We start from the raw sequence: 20628 nt of genomic DNA, 5'->3' as shown, positions 1-20628 counted from the left end.
GGACCTGACATGGACTCATCACACCATCACCATCAGCAAAAAAGCTTGACAGCGGCTCTTCTTCCTCCACAGGATAAGGAGTTTAACATGGATTCCTGGATACTCTGCAACTTCTACAGGTGCACCATAGAGAGGATCCTGATCTTCTACAGGTGCACCATAGAGAGGATCCTGACCTTCTACAGGTGCACCATAGAGAGGATCCTGACCTTCTACAGGTGCACCATAGAGAGGATCCTGACCTTCTACAGGTGCACCATAGAGAGGATCCTGACCTTCTACAGGTGCACCATAGAGAGGATCCTGATCTTCTACAGGTGCTCCATAGAGAGGATCCTGATCTTCTACAGGTGCACCATAGAGAGGATCCTGATCTTCTACAGGTGCTCCATAGAGAGGATCCTGATCTTCTACAGGTGCACCATAGAGAGGATCCTGACCTACAGGTGCACCATAGAGAGGATCCTGATCTTCTACAGGTGCACCATAGAGAGGATCCTGATCTTCTACAGGTGCACCATAGAGAGGATCCTGACCTTCTACAGGTGCACCATAGAGAGCATCCTGATCTTCTACAGGTGCACCATAGAGAGTATCCTGAACTTCTACAGGTGCACCATAGAGAGCATCCTGACCTTCTACAGGTGCACCATAGAGAGGATCCTGACTGGCTGCATCACGGCCTGGTACGGCAGCTGCACCGCCCTCAACCGTAAGACTTTACAGAGGGTGGTGAAAACTGCACAGAACATCACCAGGACAGAGCTGCCATCCATGGAGGACCTCTACTCCCAGCGGCTCAGGAAGAAAGCCCTCAGGATTACAAAAGACCCCAGCCACAAACTCTTCAGTCTGCTGCCGTCTGGCAGGCGCTACCGCAGCATCCGGACTAAAACCACCAGACTCAGGGACAGTTTCATCCCACAGGCCATAAGACTATTAAACACCTGAACTGTTGAAGCAAAATCTGTTAAACACCTGAACAGTTGAAACAACATCCCTAATTCATCTGGCTGCTACTTAAACATTATTTAAAAATTATTTATCTATTTACCTATATATCCTATTTCAAAAACTTGCATATAGACTCTTATTGCTCTATTTCACTTTTTTAAAACAATATTTCTTTTTGTATTACTATTTATTATTTACTTTTACTATATTTTTCTGTTTATCTGTATTTTGTGTTGCACTGTTGGAGAAGCCTGTGACACAAGATTTTAATCGGAAAACTACACCGTAGCTATGTTCGTATGACAAATAAAGAACCTTGAACCTTGAACAACACATTACTTGAATTCAGAATGAACTAACTAGATTAATACGCAAAGTGTATGACAACAAACAAACAACAAACAAACAATCTAAATCTGTGAAAGTATCTGTGGATTTACTAAATACTGTTATGACCTAAAACTAATACAGAGCCACTGACCTTGGCTCATACTTAACTCTCCTAGCTGTAGTTGCTGGAGATTATGTAATTAGCATTAGCCTGAGACGTTAAGGGCATATCGGTGTGCAAAATAGTAATGGTCAATCATTTAGGGACAAGTTAGCCGACCTGGTTCTAAGATTCAGATCACCTTTATGAATCCCCAAATGCAGTCTTTACTCTGTTGTTATTTTACAATTACACATAGGCCCGAAATACACTCACATGCAAAAACAGGAAATATAGACATGCAATCATGAAGAGGTGGCAGAGTGAAAGCGGCTACCAGTGTTATGGAGCCAGGGAGAAGTTGGGGTTTGCTGCCTTGCTCAAGGACACCTCGGCAGTGCGGCAGGACTGGGGCAACCATATTTGTGCCAAAATCTGTATTTTTGGTCCGATCGGGAGCTGCTTTTTAAAGGGGCTCTACTATGCTCATTTTCAGGGTCATATCAGTCTGTAGTGTCTCTACTGGGACATGTATCCATGCTTTAATGTTCAAAAAGCTTTTTATTTTTATGTGCTGCAGCACCTCTTTTCACCCTCTGTCTGAAACCAGAGCGCAGTCACGTACAATGTCTTGGAGCGCTAGCCAATAGAAGCGCAAATGTTATGTAGTGATGTCACTATTTTACGGAAGTAAACAAAGGAGTCCAATGGAGGCATTTCAGGCAGGGTGGGGTAGAGAAACTCCCTCTGAAAGAAACACAGGGATGTTTGCCTTTGCAGACCATTTACATGCACACAAACCTAACTCACTACGGGAAAGGGAAAGGGAAAACCCCCAACAAGGCATAGTAGGGCCTCTTTACAATTCTAAAAAAGTACTGTGAATAATGAGAGTAACAGAGTTCTATTCGCTCTGGCCCTAGAGACTGAATTGAAGAATAGTTTCTATACGTTAGCTTATTTCTGTCTCCTCTACTGCAGTAGGAAATTAAATACCTGGTACCAAAAACGGTTAATAGGGTTAATAGCAGAATATAAATAGTAATAGTGAAGTTTCTATAGCCAACAGTGTGCCTTTTCCTCCTTTCTTTAGTTGTTACTTTCAGCAGGCAGCTAAATGAATGCGCAGTGGGTAAATAGTGTTAGAGAACAATGTGAGAGAGAGCCTGCAGCGCTCCTGAAGGGGGGGGGGGGGGGGGGAGATCTACTGTTTTCAGATGATTTGCCACAGGGAGGACAGCCAGAACACTGCTTCAGCAAGCTCTGCCTATTCAGAAGCCATGAGTCAGCAGAAAGCAGCGTCCTCTCTGGCTGCTGACACACACACACACACACACACACACACACACACACACACACACACACACACACACACACACACACACACACACACACACACACACACACACACACACACACACACACACACACACACACACACACACACACACACACACACGGCTCAGGGCTGTGAGACAGACAGACTGCACGCTCAGCTGTCTGTGTTGGGGCTTATGTACTGTAAGGCAGTGAAATTAATCACAATGGAAAGACCTGCCTGCAACCATATGAGAAGCTCCTTTCTATCTATTATGCTTTTTAATATCCATCTGTACATATATGTTTGTGTAGTCAGATAACCTTATACACATATCTTACAGTTTATCACAATTCACAACAATAACCCTGCAGGTTACCAAAACATTGATACATTTAAAGAGAATTGACTATGCATTTCCAACACACTAATACTGTAGGTGTTGGACCACATTACATTATTAATGACAATTAATGCAGTTATGATAATTAATGATGTATCTATTATTTGTTAATAATACAAAATAATTACGACTGTCTTTTTTTAATTTAATTGTTTATTTGTGGATTACATTTTTATTAATTATTAATAATATACAGTCCAGCAAGAGGCAGAAAACATACTGGGCTTATTTCCGACTTCACAAAACGTATATACGACTCCACAAAACTGCACTTCAAAATCATTATTTTATTTTAATATTTTCATTTGTGTTAATGTTTCATTATTAAATAATGTTTCAATAATTTTTTTTATTTGAACAAATATTTTTGTAGTATTCATAAAGGTATAATAAAAGAAGAAAAATGCAGAACTTTACACTTTAAATACTTGTTTTTAAATACCATTTAATTGAATTGTTATTGGGATATTTAACAAGGTTATTGCTTATTGCTTATTTCCCACATTTTATGCAGACCTAATACTTTGTTCCCACTGCTTCTTACCCTCTATTTTGTTTTGTGAAGGGTGCTAGAGGGAGTGATGTCGGCAGACGAGGAGCGGGATGGAGAGGCGGCAGCGCCCCTGTACGTGTATGAATCCAAGGTCCACTGTGCCAACGTGCTGTTGAGCCTGGAGGAGCAGCGGCGGCAGGGCATCCTGTGTGATGTCACGGTGCTGGTGGAGGGCCGGGAGGTCCGCGCTCACAGGGCCGTGCTCGCCGCCAGCAGCCGCTACTTCCTGCAGGCCCTGCTGGGGCACAATGGGACAGGAGAGGTGGAGCCCATCATTAACCTGCCAGACAAGGTAAAGGGCCACAAAGACAACAAAGAACACACAGGCAGTTCCACGGGGATGGGTCTGAGGTCATTTTGAAGAGAAAGGGTAACGGGAAACTCAAACTTTGTCTGGGAAAATAACCTTTTGTAATACAGGGTCATTAGATGTGGGCTGTCTTTAGGGTACTCATAATACACCTTTTCCTCCTTGCCCTATCAGCACATCTCCAAGGAACAACAGTTTAATATGTTCCCTGGGCAGCATTGGACATTCTGTAGGGACTTGGCTTGGGAATAAGTGCCAAATAGAGAGGTCCCTTTTCCCTTCCTGGGCACAAGGCAAGACACTACAAACCAGCAACGTACTGCATTATATAACACAGAAGTTAAAACAACTGGACCCAGTACAGATCCTTGGGGCACCCCACAGCTAACGTCTGCTGATCTGTCATCATCAATGCAAAAACGCTAGTGTTTTAAGTAGGGAGAATATCATTGTCGAGCAGTGCCACTGATACCCACCCATGTCTCTGCAGGGTCCTAGAGGATATTATGGTCAGTGGTATTAAATGCCCCGCTTAAACCAGTAGAACAAGAATGGATTTATGACTAGAATCAGCTAAAATAAATACAATTTAAGACACTTAAGAGTTTCAGTACTAGAAATCTAGAGTCAAACTTTACATTGCGCTTTGTCCATGAGTGACAATTAAAATGTCCAACTCTCCATTTCTATTTCCATAAGGTATGTGTTCAGAATAGTCTTACAAGCCTGCTGTCACAGTGAAGGCTGAGGGGGTGCACATTTTCTATAGTTCTCTCCTCAAATGCCTCATATGTAAGCCATGACAGAGTTTCCGTTAGCCGGTAATTACCGGACTATGACCGGTAACATATGCTGAAGACCGGCAAATCTAAATCTCTCCGGTCAAAAATGATTTCCCCTTATCGCAATACCGCATCAGTTGCGCCACTTCTGTGACAGACAAGAAGAGTCAATACGCTACATGCACAGTCACTTCCTTTCTAATGTCTGACATTTAATGTGGAGAAAGAGATTTATCCTCCTGAAGGGGACACTTTGAACCCTCATGTAAACAAATCCTTAATGCTGCACAATGCTAAGCAACGCTTATTGGTGTCCTTTAATACTCAGGCAGTCATATCATTAGCTAGAAGCTATATGGACATAAATGCGAGTGAAGTCTAATCGGACGCGAGAGAGAGAGATCAGAGAGCAGATCAGCTGCTGCTGTCGACGGAGACACGCAGCTCTGCATGATCACAGCTCCGCCCGCTTTGACGGACCGGTGGGCGGAGCAAAACACACACTTCAAGTTAGACCTAACACACTTAGCTAGTTTATCTACCTCTGGAACATGGCAAAGACAGTCGCTGTTGTATCTGTGTCTGTATCATGTTGTTGTGAGTCCGGACGGAGCAGATACAACGTTAGCTTAGCCTGATCGATCCGATCTCCATTCAGAAAACACGCATTTGAAAAGGTTTTTCGCCTGCCGTCTGTCTGCAGACTTGTCAAAGCATTAATTCATGGTTTTTACTAACCGTTATCAGTATGTTGTTACTTCAGTATCATTTTGAAACTAAATCATGGTTCATCATATATGTTGATCATCATCTATGATCATTAGGGATGCACCGAATATTCGGCCGCCGAAAATTATCGGCCGAAAATGGTTAAAAAGGCCGTTTCGGCTTTCGGCCGAAAGGGTTTTAGCACTGAAAAAATATCACCGAATGTCAGGGAACAGGGTTACGTTGGTAAGCTAACGTGTTGTTGTGATGACGTAATCAAAAGGCGGCGACAAGCACGGCGCGGGACCATGCTCGCGGCTGGCTCACAGCCAACATGTCTGGCGCTTGGAGATATTTAAAAATATCAGAGAAAGAGGCGCAGATTGCGATTTGTAAAACGTGTTCAGCTGACATTTCTCGAGGGGGTGTAACTGCAAAGACTTTCACCACTTCGGGATTACTCCACCACTTGAAATCAAAACACCCGGACAAATATGCGGACTATGATCAAATCACAAGCACTGACAGCGAGAGACTGTTCAGCGCTGCCTCTCATGTGCTTGATGAGAAGAGGAACAGACTTATGGCTGATAAAGCAGAGAAGCTACTGTTCATTAAAAATAACCTCCCACTTTTCCTTAATAAGTAGACAAGGCTGGCTTATCATAAGCTTATCTAGTTCTACATGTCTAGTCTATACCCACTTTCCTGAACAATTTTCATTGTGAGTTATAATTCACCATCTCAGGTTATCATTAGGGGGAAATGACAGCAGCACAGTGTTCAATATATTGTACTTTCGGTATCTAAATGATACAATGTTGTTTACATTGCTCATGAGGACAGACCACCTTATTTGCAGATTCTTGAAATTGTAATTTAATTTGTAATTGATTGTGGATTTTGTATCCAGTTTTCACTTTATGTATCTTTATACAATGTTTACTACTTTGCTTATGAAATTGAATTGTAATTTCATTTGTAAATAGTTACATTCATGTGGATTTATCCAGTTTGCACATTTGTATGCATGCACTTATAGGTGCATTTGTTGTTGTTGAAGGCCTGGCTGTTACAGTCTTTATTTACACTATTTTGTTGTGGGCCTACTGGCCTAGATGTTTATTTTAAAGCACCTTGGCTTTGTTCTGAATGCACTTTGTTGTAGTTATCCTATAGAGAAAAGAAAATGCACTTGACTTGGAATTAATGTACTGTATGCATTCAAAAGTGCTGAATAAATGTTTTATGGACCCATAATAGTGATTATTATTTAAGTTAAGTTTTGCCATAATCATGTCTTTTTCCATAATCAGGTAGCTGAACAACTTTGGTAAAAAATTTATACATTATATATATATATTTATATTAATCATTTTCGGCCTTTCGGCTTTCGGTTTTCGGCCAACTGTTTCCTATTTTCGGTATCGGTTTCGGCCAAGAATTTCCCATTCGGTGCACCCCTAATGATCATCTATGTTCATTTTGTTGTAGTTGGTTTCTACCACAGTATAGAGGAAGGGAAAGATTATTATTATTAGTGCGAATGCTGTTTGAAGCATTCCACTATAGTTCTTTAAATCTTTATTCTTCTTATTTCAACCAATACTTTGCTGTCGAATAACTTCATTATACTTTCAGCTACAGAAACCATTCAAATATCAGACTATTAAGCCTTTTCAGCACATGATGGGAAACGTTCAACTTTTTCAAAATATGTTATACTTTTTGAAATATTCAGCTTTTTAAACTCTTTTTTAAACACAGAACTCAATGGGAGGAACCTTAAAATCCTCTTTTAACTACACCATGCGCCAAATGCTACTCCTTCCACATACTTTCAGCTAGAGACTTCATTCCAACTTTAAAATGATCACAATACCTTCAGCTATAAAAGTCATTCTTCAGATTTTTTAGATATTTAACTTAGTTTGGAGCTTGGTAAAGAGGCCTTCTTCAGATTTGAACATTAGTGTGTATTGAGCAGCTCGTTAAGGCTTAGAGTGCTTTGATCTCAAAACAGAGTGGAGGACAGCTGGAAATTTGCCCCAGTTTTTTTTTTTAAACCTGCCATAATTCCCAAACCCTACACTCCTTTTTTCCATGACAAACGCAGGAAAACCTCTCCTCCGTTGAAAAATAAAAAAAATAAGAAAAGATATTAAACAAAATGCCTCTTGAGGGCATAAAGAGACAAAAACTTGTCAAAAAGTCCAGCTAGCTCCCAATAGAATCCCATGTTACATTTTTCCGGAATTTTCTTCAGAACCGAGAAAAGTACACTTTAGACAAACTGCTGATGCTCACTTTCTGGTCATTTTTTTTATAGGAGCCATAGTTTTTGAACAGGTGGCAAAATGGTCAGATATAATCCTCAATGCATTCTTAATGACACTCAGTGCTGCAGCTGGTAACCATGTTGTTGCTGGGCAGATTGAAACCTCTGATCTCTGGGCTCACACAGGTGTTATGATTATTTGTTATGATTAGGTGCTCAGCACAGAAACAAACACTGACAAACACACTGGACTTTAACAGACTGTCTCAGCCTATTATCTTCTGTCTGATGGAGACTTCATACAGACTTCAACAGGTTCCACATATTTTATACATTATTGATGACGTTTTAGTCGAAAAGTTTGCAGTCAAAATATTCTGCTGCTTTCCCAAGCTTTTTTACTTTATTTTCTCTTCTTAATACAAATTAATTCAGTACTACTTACATCTGATATTTAACTCCTTCAGCCTACTTTCAGCTGCAGAAACTATTCAACTATTAACTTATTCAGCTATTTCAGGACATTGAGGCTATATATGTTGTTGTTTATACCTTTTTTTTTTAAAAACCTTTTCTTTTAAACATTAAGCTTCTTCACTATTTGTCCTACTCTTCCAGTTTAACATTTCACTTTCAAGTTAAGTCAAGCTAAATTCAGCCACAAATGTTCACAGTTACAGCATTCGCACACATTTTCTGCAGGATTTTTTTTTATAGTTATTATCTATTATTCCCGTGTTATTATCCAAAGTTACTGTACACTTTTGAATAATGTAGTTATCTACTATAATTAGTTTGTTTAATATAGAGTCGTAATGATTTTTTTTCTTTTAAAGCTCAATAAATAACAAAGAAGACCTTTGACCGGCACTTTTCTCATTTTGTCCGGAAGATTTAAACTTTAACGGACATGTTGACCGGCAACACAAAAATTCTAACGAAAACTCTGAGGCATGAATATAAATGTGGTTGTGGTTACTTTGCTGCTGTTTCCATTCAGCACCACGGCTGATCAGGGAACAGTTCCATGTGCCCCAGATCTGTCATATTGATTAATATGTCTGTGTGACTCCACCTTACAGTGATCACTCACACAGGCCTGTTCCACTACAACCCCCCCTCCCCCCGTATGTCTCTCAGCATGGTTTTATTTACCACGTTCTGTCTGCTGTCCGCTCACTTCTCTACATCATTTATTTTCAGGACTGAGGACGCTGCTGTTTTCTTTCCGGAGGGAATTGTGTGTTTCATGTGCACCTGGAAATAAAGGTGTCAATTTAATGAAAACAATCATCTGAGAATTTCTGCCATTTAATTGTGTGAGATGGTCTATCATCTGAATCTAGCCTCCTAATTATGATCCCATATCAAGATTGGAGCATTTAACTTTAAAAATCTAAATGTAGGTTAAATGTTTGTATTAGCTGAACCAAACATAACATGGTAGTGAAAGCAGTGTTTATTTAAATAAACAGAGCGTTTATTTAAATGTGGAAGAGCAATACAAATATGTTGTCACTTATACAAAGGAATAAAAATGATGAATAAACATGATCTCAATATTGATCAATATAATGGTGATTATCATTGTTGACATAATCAGGCAGGATAATATGTATTCATTCCGTACACATGTAGTTGCATTTCACTTTTCTCTTGCAAGGTTGAAAGTTAATGGTCATTAGTAATGACCTGAAAAAGGTGTGTATATATTGTCATATTGTAAGATGTAAATTCATTCAAGTTACGGCCCATCCACACAGCGGCGTGTGTTGACGCTCCACCATTCACTTTGAATGGGGTGACGTCACTTTTCGCCGAACTGCATTGTGGGAAGCGACGCGGAGCGTTGTTGGCGTGGCTCGCTGCAAGTTGAGCAATGTTCAACTTTTGAAGCCTCGGCAGAAGCGTCAGCCAATTGAATCATATGCCAGTACAAGCTCTAGCCAATCAAACCGTTGCTTGTGTGTCCGGGGCGAGAGATTCATGTGATTGGTTGTTGGTCGAGTTTCAGACACGCCCGCCGGCAAGCGACAACGCACGCCACTGTGTGGACGGGCCGTTAGATACAAGCTAGATTTAGGCCTGAGCATTATGACCAGCCCTTGATGTCCTAACAATATGTGAATGTGAAGTTCAGATACTTTGAAATTATTGAGGCTTGAATACAAGGTCATATTTGAAAATGTAAAATGTGTCTCATTCTCTTTTTCAAAAGTGTAGGCAAAATCTCAGTCTGCGATGGCCAAGTCTACACAGGATGCACAGCGGAGCAGGACTTTAGCACTGGCACTGGTTACAATGTTTACACTACTGCGCAATGCTTGTGCTGGATATAAATGAACATTGACTCACTTGAAATTGTATATTTAAGGCACTGACATCTCCACCCTTGTCTCCTCTGCAGGTGACTGCTAAAGGTTTCGCTCCGCTGCTTCAGTTTGCCTACACAGCCAAGCTGGTTATAAGTCGGGAAAACATCCATGAGGTCATCCTGTGCGCTGACTTCCTGGGTGTTCACAATTTGGAGGACTCCTGCTTTCGGTTCCTTCAAGCCCAGCTTCAGAATGACAGCCAACACGCCAGCAATGGCAAGGTGGAATACGATGAAGACATCACGGCGGACGATGCAGTTTTTTCTGAAGCGATATGCTCTGATGACTCTTCAGAGAACACGCAGCAGACCAATCACGTAGCAAGCACTGCGTCCCTTCCCACTGACCTTTCTCAATGTCCTAAATACGGGAACTATCAGTACCAGACCAGTGATAACAAGCACAACGGAGAAGAGCATCATGGCAGTGATTACTCCAACCATACCTCAGTAAGTCCTTTGAGCTCACAGCTCAGGGACAACAGCACTACTTCTCAAACTCTTCTCACCCCCTCCATGATCAAAGAAGAACCATTTGGGTTTGAGGGAGAAGGGGATGACAGGAGCGGTAGCAACCCAGAGTTGTGTACCGAGGAGGTGCTGGAGATGGAGCTGGAGGTGGAAGGGGATCCAGTAGCAGCTGAGCACTCCCTGGGCCGAGGCTCACCTTCTTCCTGTTTGCGCTCCTACCTCCAGAGAGGCGGCTTAGATCTCAGCGGCGTGCCCAGCACCACCATCCAGCAGCTACTCACCAACAGACTGACCCTCAACCACTACAAGGATCTGGTCAAGGACAGGCAGAGGGATAAGAGGGATTATATGTGTCGAGGGGACCTTAAGAATGCAGATGGCATTGGCAAGAACATGGATGGACCGGTCTCCAAAGCCTCCTCCTCACAACACGAGGGGGAGCTGGACAGAGCCAGCGTCATTTTCTCTTCAGCAGCTGGAGAGCAACAGATGTTGGCCAATTCCTACATGGACGATCATTTCAGAGATAAGGTCTCGACCCTGATGCAGGTAGAAGCTCCTTCTTCTGGTCGGTCCCGCCTCCCCTCCAGCTGCCCTGTTCCCATCAATACATCAGCGCACTCCCCCCCCCCCTCTGAGCCCCACACCCAAACGTCCAGCTCCCGGTCCTCCTTCTCGTACCCAGAGGACGCCGGCAGCGGTAGCTCACCTTTCAACCTCCCCCAGTTTGACTTCTCCACATCCCCACACTCAGGCTCCACATCTGGACTGTCTCTCTCGCAGAGGAACCCCCACAGCGGAGAGCTGCTCTTCTCTCAGGGTTGCACCAACATCAAAAGTGAACAGGGATTTGGTGCCAGTGGTGACAACTCCAGCGACGAGTCAGGCTCTTTCTCAGAGGGAGACAGTGAGAGTGGCGTCTCCAGAGTCTCTGCCCCTGAGGTTCGTATATCCTTTTTACTTTATCACCCAAGATTCTACTTTTGTTAGTGTTAAAGGTCCCATGTCATGGCCATTTCTACTGATCATAATTCCATTGTTGAGGTCTACTAGAATAGATTTACATTGTTCAATGTTCCAAACTCACATTGGTTTCTCAAACAGCATCTCAGTATGTGTATTCACTCTCTGTCCTACATGGCTTGTTGGAGCTCCTGACCCCCCCCCCCCCCTCCCTGTGAGCTCAGTGTGCTCTGATTGGTCAGCTCGTCCACTCTGTTCTGATGAGTCTACCACTATGGTCTACCACCGTTACAGCGGAACATCAGTGTTTATGTGTTACAATAGCGTTAGCAACCAGAAAATGACACCAGTAATGATAAACAGATGAGAATGCTGCGTGGGGTCTGGGTGCTGTGATGGCGGGACGCTGCACGGCTCGCTGCTACGAGGAGCGAATGGACGCGGGAAGGGGGGGATGCTGAGGGGGCTGCAGCACCCCCATCTGCAAGGCTCCACTAGCCCCCGCAAACCCCCCCCCCAAATGCGGCGCACCTACAATGTAAGCGCTCCACAGTTTTTGCCGCTGCGAGGCTCCACTAACATCAGTTATTCAGCAGTTCTTTAACCTGTTAACAACATCTTGCAAGAAACAGCGTCTGAGGGCTTCTTAAATTTAACAAACTATGAATGTGTCATACCAACTTAACGGGAAGAAACTCAGGTACCTGACGATGTGAACCATTTTTACCGAAACAAAACACAACTCTAACGCCGAGCCTCTGAATTAGCACTAAACAAAAGAATGCTAACGCATTTGGCACATAACTCACGGTAGAAATAGTGTATACTTCATCGGATCTGCACAAACAAGATACCATATGAAAGCTGCGATTCCACAGATTCCATCGTATCATCACTGAGCGACCAAAACTTGCTGCAGCGAAAGCCAGCAAAGACAACACACAACTCCACTTTACGGAGCCAAAGCGGCAAATACGTCTTACCTTTGCTGTTTTCTGATCAAAAGTTGTGTTCAATGGCAATAAACACATAAAGACGCTGCTGAAGGTTAATCCAATGTCTCTGTGTCATTTTGAAATGATTACCGATAATCCATCATCATATTTATGATCAATAAGCCTAGTTTTCAATTTTCAGAGCATAACGTAGCTTTCGGTTTGGACAAGCTGCGTGCGCATCACTCTCACTCCTCAATGGTAACGTGTAAGTGGATTTAGGAACTTCGCCTCGATTCTATTGGCTCTAACGGTTAAAAAGAGGTGTCAATCACCAACATCGAAAATGTTGCTAAACCTCTCTAAAAAGGTCACATTTCACTTGTTTTGCATCAATCTTGACACAGGGTATTTATTATATGTTGTACTTTGGATTCCTAAAGCTTTTAGTCTACTATCCCATTATTCAAGGGTGGTTTTCACTATAAGTAATGTGTTTTTTTGGATGGAAACTATATCATTTACATTTTTTTACTACAGATGTAGCACTGAATTTCGGACCCCAGCTTACAGCTTCCTGCCTACGGCCTGCCAAAGACCAGTATAGAGGAATGTTAAGCCCTCCCACTATTTTCCAAGAGGGCGTTGCCAGATTTTCAATTTCAGGTTTTAACCAGGAGATGGCGCTTCATTCACAAATACAGAAAGACAAGTTTCATGGACTTTCAGTTGTGTTTTGAAGAGCATTTGAACACATCAATATTTTAGATCAACTAAAGTATATCTAATCTTGTAATTCAAAAATATATAGTCTTTATATATTCAATTATCATAATTATAATGTAAATGTTTACATTACACTTCTTTATTTGTTATGCTCATACTTTAACCTTTACAATCGTTTGCTTTAATATGCAGTATATTTTTGTGTTTGCTTCCTCCTGCTCCCTTTCGGACACATACTGTATGATTTATTATTATTATTAATATGAAGATATTATTAATATAAGATAAGATGTTACTTTATTGATTGAACATTTTAGTTTAGAATGTGCTGTCCCACGGTAATTCAGAAGGCTCACAGGTCACATTCCGACCATTATTTAAAACAATAGGTGCTTTCAGACCTTCTATAGTTTGATTTGTATAGAGGGAGCTCTGTCAGTTTTCGAATTACCCATTTGCTTTCGGGGAGCCCTATTTTTCAGAGCACATCCTGCTACTAAATATGTCACACGCACGCTCTGTTGACTGGCGCAGCAGCGTGGATGCGATCAATTGCTATAAAAACACTCTTCTACTAATACAGATGGTGTCACTATGCCGGCGGATGTGGCCGTTGTTGAAGCCTCTTCAGGCTCCGCATCGGCAGGCCTCACCCTCGGTGTTGAGCTGTCAAACTCGACCCTAACGCCGCTTACAGACGGCCAACTAAAAGTTGTTTTCCGTTCACGTTGTAATTTTTAGACTCCTTCGCTTCTTTGCTTGTGAATCCAAAAGCTGTGACGCTTGGCTGTTTTCGTTTTGCCATATTTTTTTATTACACAGCCAGAGTTAAAAAAATATCAATATGAACATTTCAAATACAACGCCGGCATCACCTCCATAATCATAGCAACGTAAGTAAGAATGCAGCGCCGCCACATACAGATGGCAACACCCAGACATATTCACAAATATAAAACAAATATTCAGAAACTGTAATGAACAATAACTATTATTTATTTCAAGAACTGTTATTTACAGAAACTCAACATTTCTAATCTGTGTGACACAAATATGCACGATTGTTTTGGGCTCCCCCTATTTATCTCAAAGTCAGCCTTCAGGGGAGCTCCCTCCCTCTTCGGGGGAGCCAAGCTCCTCCTAGCTCCCCCCCATTTCGAACAGTGTCTGTGGCTGAATGGCCAGCGATTAGGTGCGGCGCATTTGTCATAGGTGATCAGAGCTAACTGCCTGCCGTCAGATTTAATTTAAAAAACAGATCTGATTTTAATTTTAATAATGCGTATTGAACTGGTTTCATTAATTAGTGAGTTTATTTAATACTAGAACCGCCAATCGGGTCAATTTGTGTGATTTGTGTTGTGTGTGTGCAATGTAACTTTTTTTCAATAAAATATTAAAGTCTCCCAGTCCCTGACTTTTCCTGAAAGTGTGTTATGTAGCACCCTATGTTGTTAACAATTGCATTCTAATAGCGGGATTTGACAGGTTTAGGTAGGCCTATACAAAAACCTCTGGCGGTTCTAGTGTTAAGGTAATTAGGTACAGTAGAAGCCCTTTTTTATCAGTAACGAATTTAGCAGTTGAACATAAAAGTCAACTAACTGATGGTCACTTGCAATGACAGTGTTGTGTCTAACTGTAAGCTTGTCACTCAGAGTAACCTACCGTTAATTTAGCTGCTGGAGAAGAAAGATCAAGGGGGGAGGGGGGGAGAGAGCTGTGGTTGATGGGCCATTAGTTGTGTAAATACACAGCTGAGAGCTGCCGTTTCATTCAGACTGTTTAAAAAACTGTAACGACGGACTATTTTTCTTAGCGGATGCATGTCAATTTAAATCAATACATACAACTATTTTTTAAATCAATACATACAACTATTTTTTAAATCAATAAAAACATTTTCTAAATCCATAAAAGCATTTCAATTAATATTGGGAGTCATGTCGTTACTTTGTTGAGAATTTGGCCGTGTAATAAGCGGGATAATTTGCAGCGACTTGTTCCTTATGGGGAAAATAACACCCGTCATGTGTGTGTAGAGGTGTGTGTGGTTAAAACACTTTCATGAAGTGAAGGAATTTCCTTCTATAAAACAGCTGTGGGCAGCAGTGAGTGTCACGGACATGAATTCATAGATCAAGGCAGACTGGTGCACACACTCTCCTGTCCTGCCAGGCGACACGCCCGTTCTAAGCCGTGTCCCTCACTCCTCACATCCCAAGCATCCCCACAAGTGTATTATGTTGTTACATCGTTTCAGATGTTATGTTTCAGTTGTGCTCTGTCTATGTTCAGTGATGCAAACTTGTCACCTTTCGGCGAAATTCGCCGTTTTGAATCCAAAATAAGTCGTTTGTGTGATTCATGTAGATCTGCAATACAAATATTTTTGGGGTATGGGGGGGGCTGGGACCCGGAGTAATCTGCGGCCGTGAGCTGTTATGTGCCATCATGACACGCATGGTGTTCTTTTTTTATATATTATAATGAAGTACGAGCTGTGTGCTCGAGTCTTCCTGCCTGTCGGCTTTGCTCATGGATGTATAATAAGGCTCTGCTGCTCCGAGATGATGGTCTAGCTTCAGCAGCTACATTACCTACGGGTGCGTTCGTTAATATTAACTGTGCGTCCGGAGTCACTGTGGCACAGACTGGACCGCTGGTGAACAGCTGTTAGAACGGGCTGTTCAGGTGTTCAGAGCAGAGCTCCCTGTCGGAGCGGCAGAGCGTGATGTGAACTGAAAAGTTTTTCTGTGGCAATATTATTTAAGGAATCGTTGAGCTAGCTAGCTATCATACATTGTCACTATCTGCTAACGTTAGCTTTAGCCTTCTATTTCTAATAGTTTTTTTCATAGGCTATAAACAGAGCTGGTATAAGTATATATATTGTACTTGAGTAAAAGTAGAAGTACTCAGATCTTGTACTTGAGTAAAAGTAGAAGTACTCAGGTCTTGTACTTGAGTAAAAGTAGAAGTACTCAGATCTTGTACTTGAGAAAAAGTAGAAGCACACAGATCTTGTACTAGAGTAAAAGTAGAAGTACTAAAATCTTGTACTTGAGTAAAAGTAGAATCACACAGATCTTGTACGAGAGTAAAAGTAGAAGTACTCAAATCTTGTACTTGAGTAAAAGTAGAAGCACTCAGGTCTTGTACTTGAGTAAAAGTAAAAGCACACAGATCTTTTACTAGAGTAAAAGTAGAAGTACTCAGGTCTTGTACTTGAGTAAAAGTAGAAGTACTCAGATCTTGTACTTGAGTAAAAGTAATAGTCCCAGAGTGTAGGAATACTCTGTTACAGTAAAAGTCCTGCATTCAAAATGTTCCTCAAGTAAAAGTAGAAAAGTATTATCATCAAAATATAGTGAAAGTAGCGACAGTAAAAGTAGTCATTGTGCAGATTGGTCCATTTCAGAATAATAGATATGATATGTTTTATAATGATTGATCATGAAAGTGTTCTCAAAGCTGGTAAAGGTGCAGCTAGTTTGAATGACTTTGTATACTGCAGGGTAGCTTGTGGATTTACTCCAGGTGGAACTAAAGTCTGATTTAACACTTGATTATATTTCACATCATTCATCCACATCTGTAAAGTAACTAAAGGTATTAAATACATGTAGTGAAGTCAAAGTACACCATGTACCTCTGAACTGTAGTGGAGTAGAAGAACAAAGTAGCAAAACATTGAAATACTTAAATAAAGTACAAGTATCTCAAAATTGTGCCCAAGTATAGTACTTGTTGAGTTTATGAACTTAATTACTTTACACCATGTGGCTATAAAGATAAAAAGACTTAAGCCTTGCACAGAGGCATGAAAATACATTTTTAAAATGCTCAACAGTGCTGCCAAAATTATAAACTGACTGCTCCACAATTTAAAATAAATGCTTTTATATATTTCTATTAGATGTGACTCTTTGGCGTTTCTGTTATTATTAACACTGCTGCTTTAGTTGTTCTGACTGCTAAAATCCTCTGTCATTCCGTGGGGTGGGGGAGCCGGGGGCTCGGATCCTTGTCACCTTTTTCATACCTGATGAGTTTGCATCCCTGTATATTAAAAAGCCTCAGTCACCTTAATTCATGTAATAAAAACATCTCAGGTCAGTAACACTCAAAGCTAAATGTGCAATACCATGTTCAGCTATGTTACTATTTATAATGTTATTGTTTTTACATCAGAAGATGTACATATTGAAATGATTTCTTAACTTACAGTAGGCTATTTTTTACAATGTGTGTTGGAAGGATTTATTAAATTACAATGAATATTGTCATTGTTGAAGGCTTTTAGAGAAGGGTGAACTATAAGCCTGAATTACATAACATTTTATACCTAAAAACATAAAAGCCACAATAAATAAGTCACAATTATTCTAGTTATTTTTACCTCCCGTATTGCTTTCAACCCACCAGCTTTTTGGTGTTGTTACGTCACTAACTGTAAGCTTGTCACATACAGTCTATGGTCACTCAGAGTAACCTACTGTTAATTTAGCTGCTGGAGAAGAAAGATCAGGGGGGGAGGGGGGGTGAGAGCTGTGGTTGATGGGCCATTAGTTGTGTAAATACACAGCTGAGAGCTGCCGTTTCATTCAGACTGTTTAAAAAACTGTAACAACGGACTATTTTTCTTAGCGGATGCATGTCAATTTAAATCAATACATACAACTTTTTTTTTAAATCAATAAAAACATTTTCTAAATCCATAAAAGCATTTCAATTAATATTGGGAGTCATGTTGTTACTTTGTTGAGAATGTGGCCATGTAATAAGCGGGATAATTTGCAGCGACTTGTTCTTTATGGGGAAAATAACACCCTTAATCCAGATGAGGATCCCTCCGCTACACTTTGGGATCCTGATCGACCGACGAAACTCCATTAAAATATACATATTTTTGGTGAATTACTGAGTTTAGGCACGTTAATAACGTTTTAATGAAGTTGAATACAGTATATTCATATGTGTCAGTGATTTCATGTCAATTCGGCGAACATAAACATAAATGATCGTGGTGAAGATGATGATTAAATTAGGATTAAAAATCGAGAGCCGGGCTGCATTTCCTCCCGTTCGTTTTTTTCGAATAACAACATTATTTTGTTAAATAACAACATGGTGATGTTTTGTAAATGATTACATGTCTCTTATTTAGCACAGTAGTATGATATCCGTGACATATGGATCTTAACAAAGTTCCGCTGTACATCCAGCATACTGTATCTCACTTTATTTCACATGAGCTCCAGTGTGGAACCCCACTGCACCTCCTGGTGGATCAATGATCCATTGCAGCTGGCTTCATTATAAATACATTTATCTATCACGGGGGCGGTCTCAAGTCAAGCTGGAGGTTTTCCCTTGAGCGAGGGCAGATCACGTACCAATCACGGCCCTCGCGTTTCAAACTGTCTGAAATGAATCGCTACATCTGTATGTTCAATCTGAATTTACTTTAAAATCAAAACATCTATACTGATTCTGACTCTTCTACATCCAACTCACAGGTGTATCATTACTTTGAGAAAAAAGATTATTCATTTACCCCTTTTAGAAGGGAAGATATGGTCATTTGTTGTGGGGATGTCATTTTCGAGCCTGATACCTGAAAAACAGGCTCAGGGCTTAACAGGTTAAATGTAGCATATTAGCTTTAAAAAGAAACTGCTAGTGGATATGAGTTTATCAGATGCAGTTCTCACGATGTAAATACCCATAGTTTCCAAAAAAACGCCTCAGTTATACTCACAGTTACCTCACTGACTTTAAGGTAACAATATATAGTGTTCACTTAAAGTTATGATGGGAACATTGATTTAAAAGATAACTGGATTCAGTGCTGGAGGCTCAGTGGCATGAAGCCACAAAGGCCCTTGAGTTAAAAAATACCCAGATCATCCGGGATCAACTTTGAGGCCCAGTGATTTCAACAGGTCACCTTTGAAAAAGAGATCTTTTGATCTCAAGGCGCTTTCACCTGGTTAAATAAAGGCTACAAACAAACAAACAAACAAACAAACAAACAAGGACTATTCCAGTTTTTAGACTGGGCAGTTGATTTAGCTTAGTTGATAAAAAAACACAGTTTTAAAGACTTCTCTTTCCCAATGTAAGTCAATGGGTGAAAGTATTTTTTGGCCCAATGATGTCACAGACTGACTTGAAGTTGTAGTGCCACCGATTGGCCACTATAGAAATATGCTTCAATACCCTGCTCACTTCCTCTGGGCTTGGATTGGAACCCTGCTAGCCAAACGTTAGCTAACTTGCAAAATTAAACAGATAACATAAAGAATGACAGGTGATGACATTTCAAACATATTCTGAGATTTTCTTTTTACTGATGTTGTCAAAAGCTTGCCCCTGTACTATAATGGCAAGTTTTCCAATTCAATAGTATATTATGTTACTTAAAGGTGGGGTAGGTAAGTTTGAGAAACCGGCTCAAGATACACTTTTTGTTATATTCCATGGAATGCTCTTAACATCCCGATAGCAATGAATATCTTAAGTGCTTTGACAATAAATCCATAAAAAAAGTCATCTGTGGAAGCCGTGGCGCTGTAAAAAGCACGACCAATCATCTGAGCCGGCCCGGCTAAAATAACTGGATGGCCTACCTGCCTGTCAGCCTTCCATCTGTGCACACACTTATCTCGTGCCCTCATTGGTCATATGCGCGTTCGTGTGTGTTGGAGGAGGGGCTCTGTAGGGAAGTGGCAGATTTTCAAATTCTAGCGCACTCGAGCTGGTTTCTCCAAAATTACCTACCCCACCTTTAAGTGTCAAACACCTCTATGCAATAACTTCCTCTCATGAAGCCCCATTTTAGCAGTTCATACTCCTGTGCAAGTAGTTTCAAGCATATTCTCCGTGTGACTTACAGCTGGGACTATTCTTAGACATTTTTCTCTCAGGAGAAATTGCACAAACACTTCCAACACATACTCGTTTGAGTTAAAAGTTGCCATAGTGATTTCTTGGAACATGCATTATATGATAAGACACTCACACACACCACAGGGTTCTAATATAGATGTGAGTGGTTGTGGCCTGGGCTCTGGGTGAGTCAGTGAAAACTATCTATTCTGAACATACTGGAGGTGGACCGTTTGGATACATCCTACAGGGATCAGACAGACAGATTAATTACATTTATGTGTACTCTACTGTGGAGACAAGCCTTTTCTAATGTTCTGATATCTTCAACAAACCCTATCCACTGTTGGTGTTCATGGTGTGATGGTCACTCAAGAAGCAGGTTGGCTTCTGTCAGCCTCCTTGTATTAGAATGTCAAGGAGTTAGATTACTATGCACCAAATACAACCAGGCATAAAGACCTACATATCTTCTCTATGTTTGAACTTTTGGTCATCATGTGATGGAATCCAGTGTTTCCCCTAGGTT

The 20628-nt window shown here is 40.9% G+C and overlaps 1 protein-coding gene across 2 annotated transcripts in view; it reads left to right on the top strand.

Moving 5' to 3' along the window:
* The window catches only part of LOC307046891 (transcription regulator protein BACH2-like), an 84041-nt gene that overhangs the window by 41066 nt on the left and 22347 nt on the right, over window positions 1–20628 (top strand). For both annotated transcript variants that reach the window (XM_079693555.1, XM_079693556.1), the window contains 2 exons: window positions 3671–3950; window positions 10144–11523. In XM_079693555.1, coding sequence (XP_079549681.1) covers window positions 3687–3950; window positions 10144–11523 — 1644 coding nt within the window. In that variant the 5' untranslated portion in view covers window positions 3671–3686. The remainder of the gene's footprint in view (window positions 1–3670; window positions 3951–10143; window positions 11524–20628) is intronic.

The sequence above is a fragment of the Notothenia rossii genome (assembly GCF_949606895.1).
Source record: "Notothenia rossii genome assembly, chromosome: 7".
In the NCBI taxonomy this organism is placed as follows: domain Eukaryota; kingdom Metazoa; phylum Chordata; class Actinopteri; order Perciformes; family Nototheniidae; genus Notothenia; species Notothenia rossii.
The sequence above is the reverse complement of the archived record's forward strand: the minus strand, read 5'-3'. Positions and strand labels throughout refer to the sequence as shown.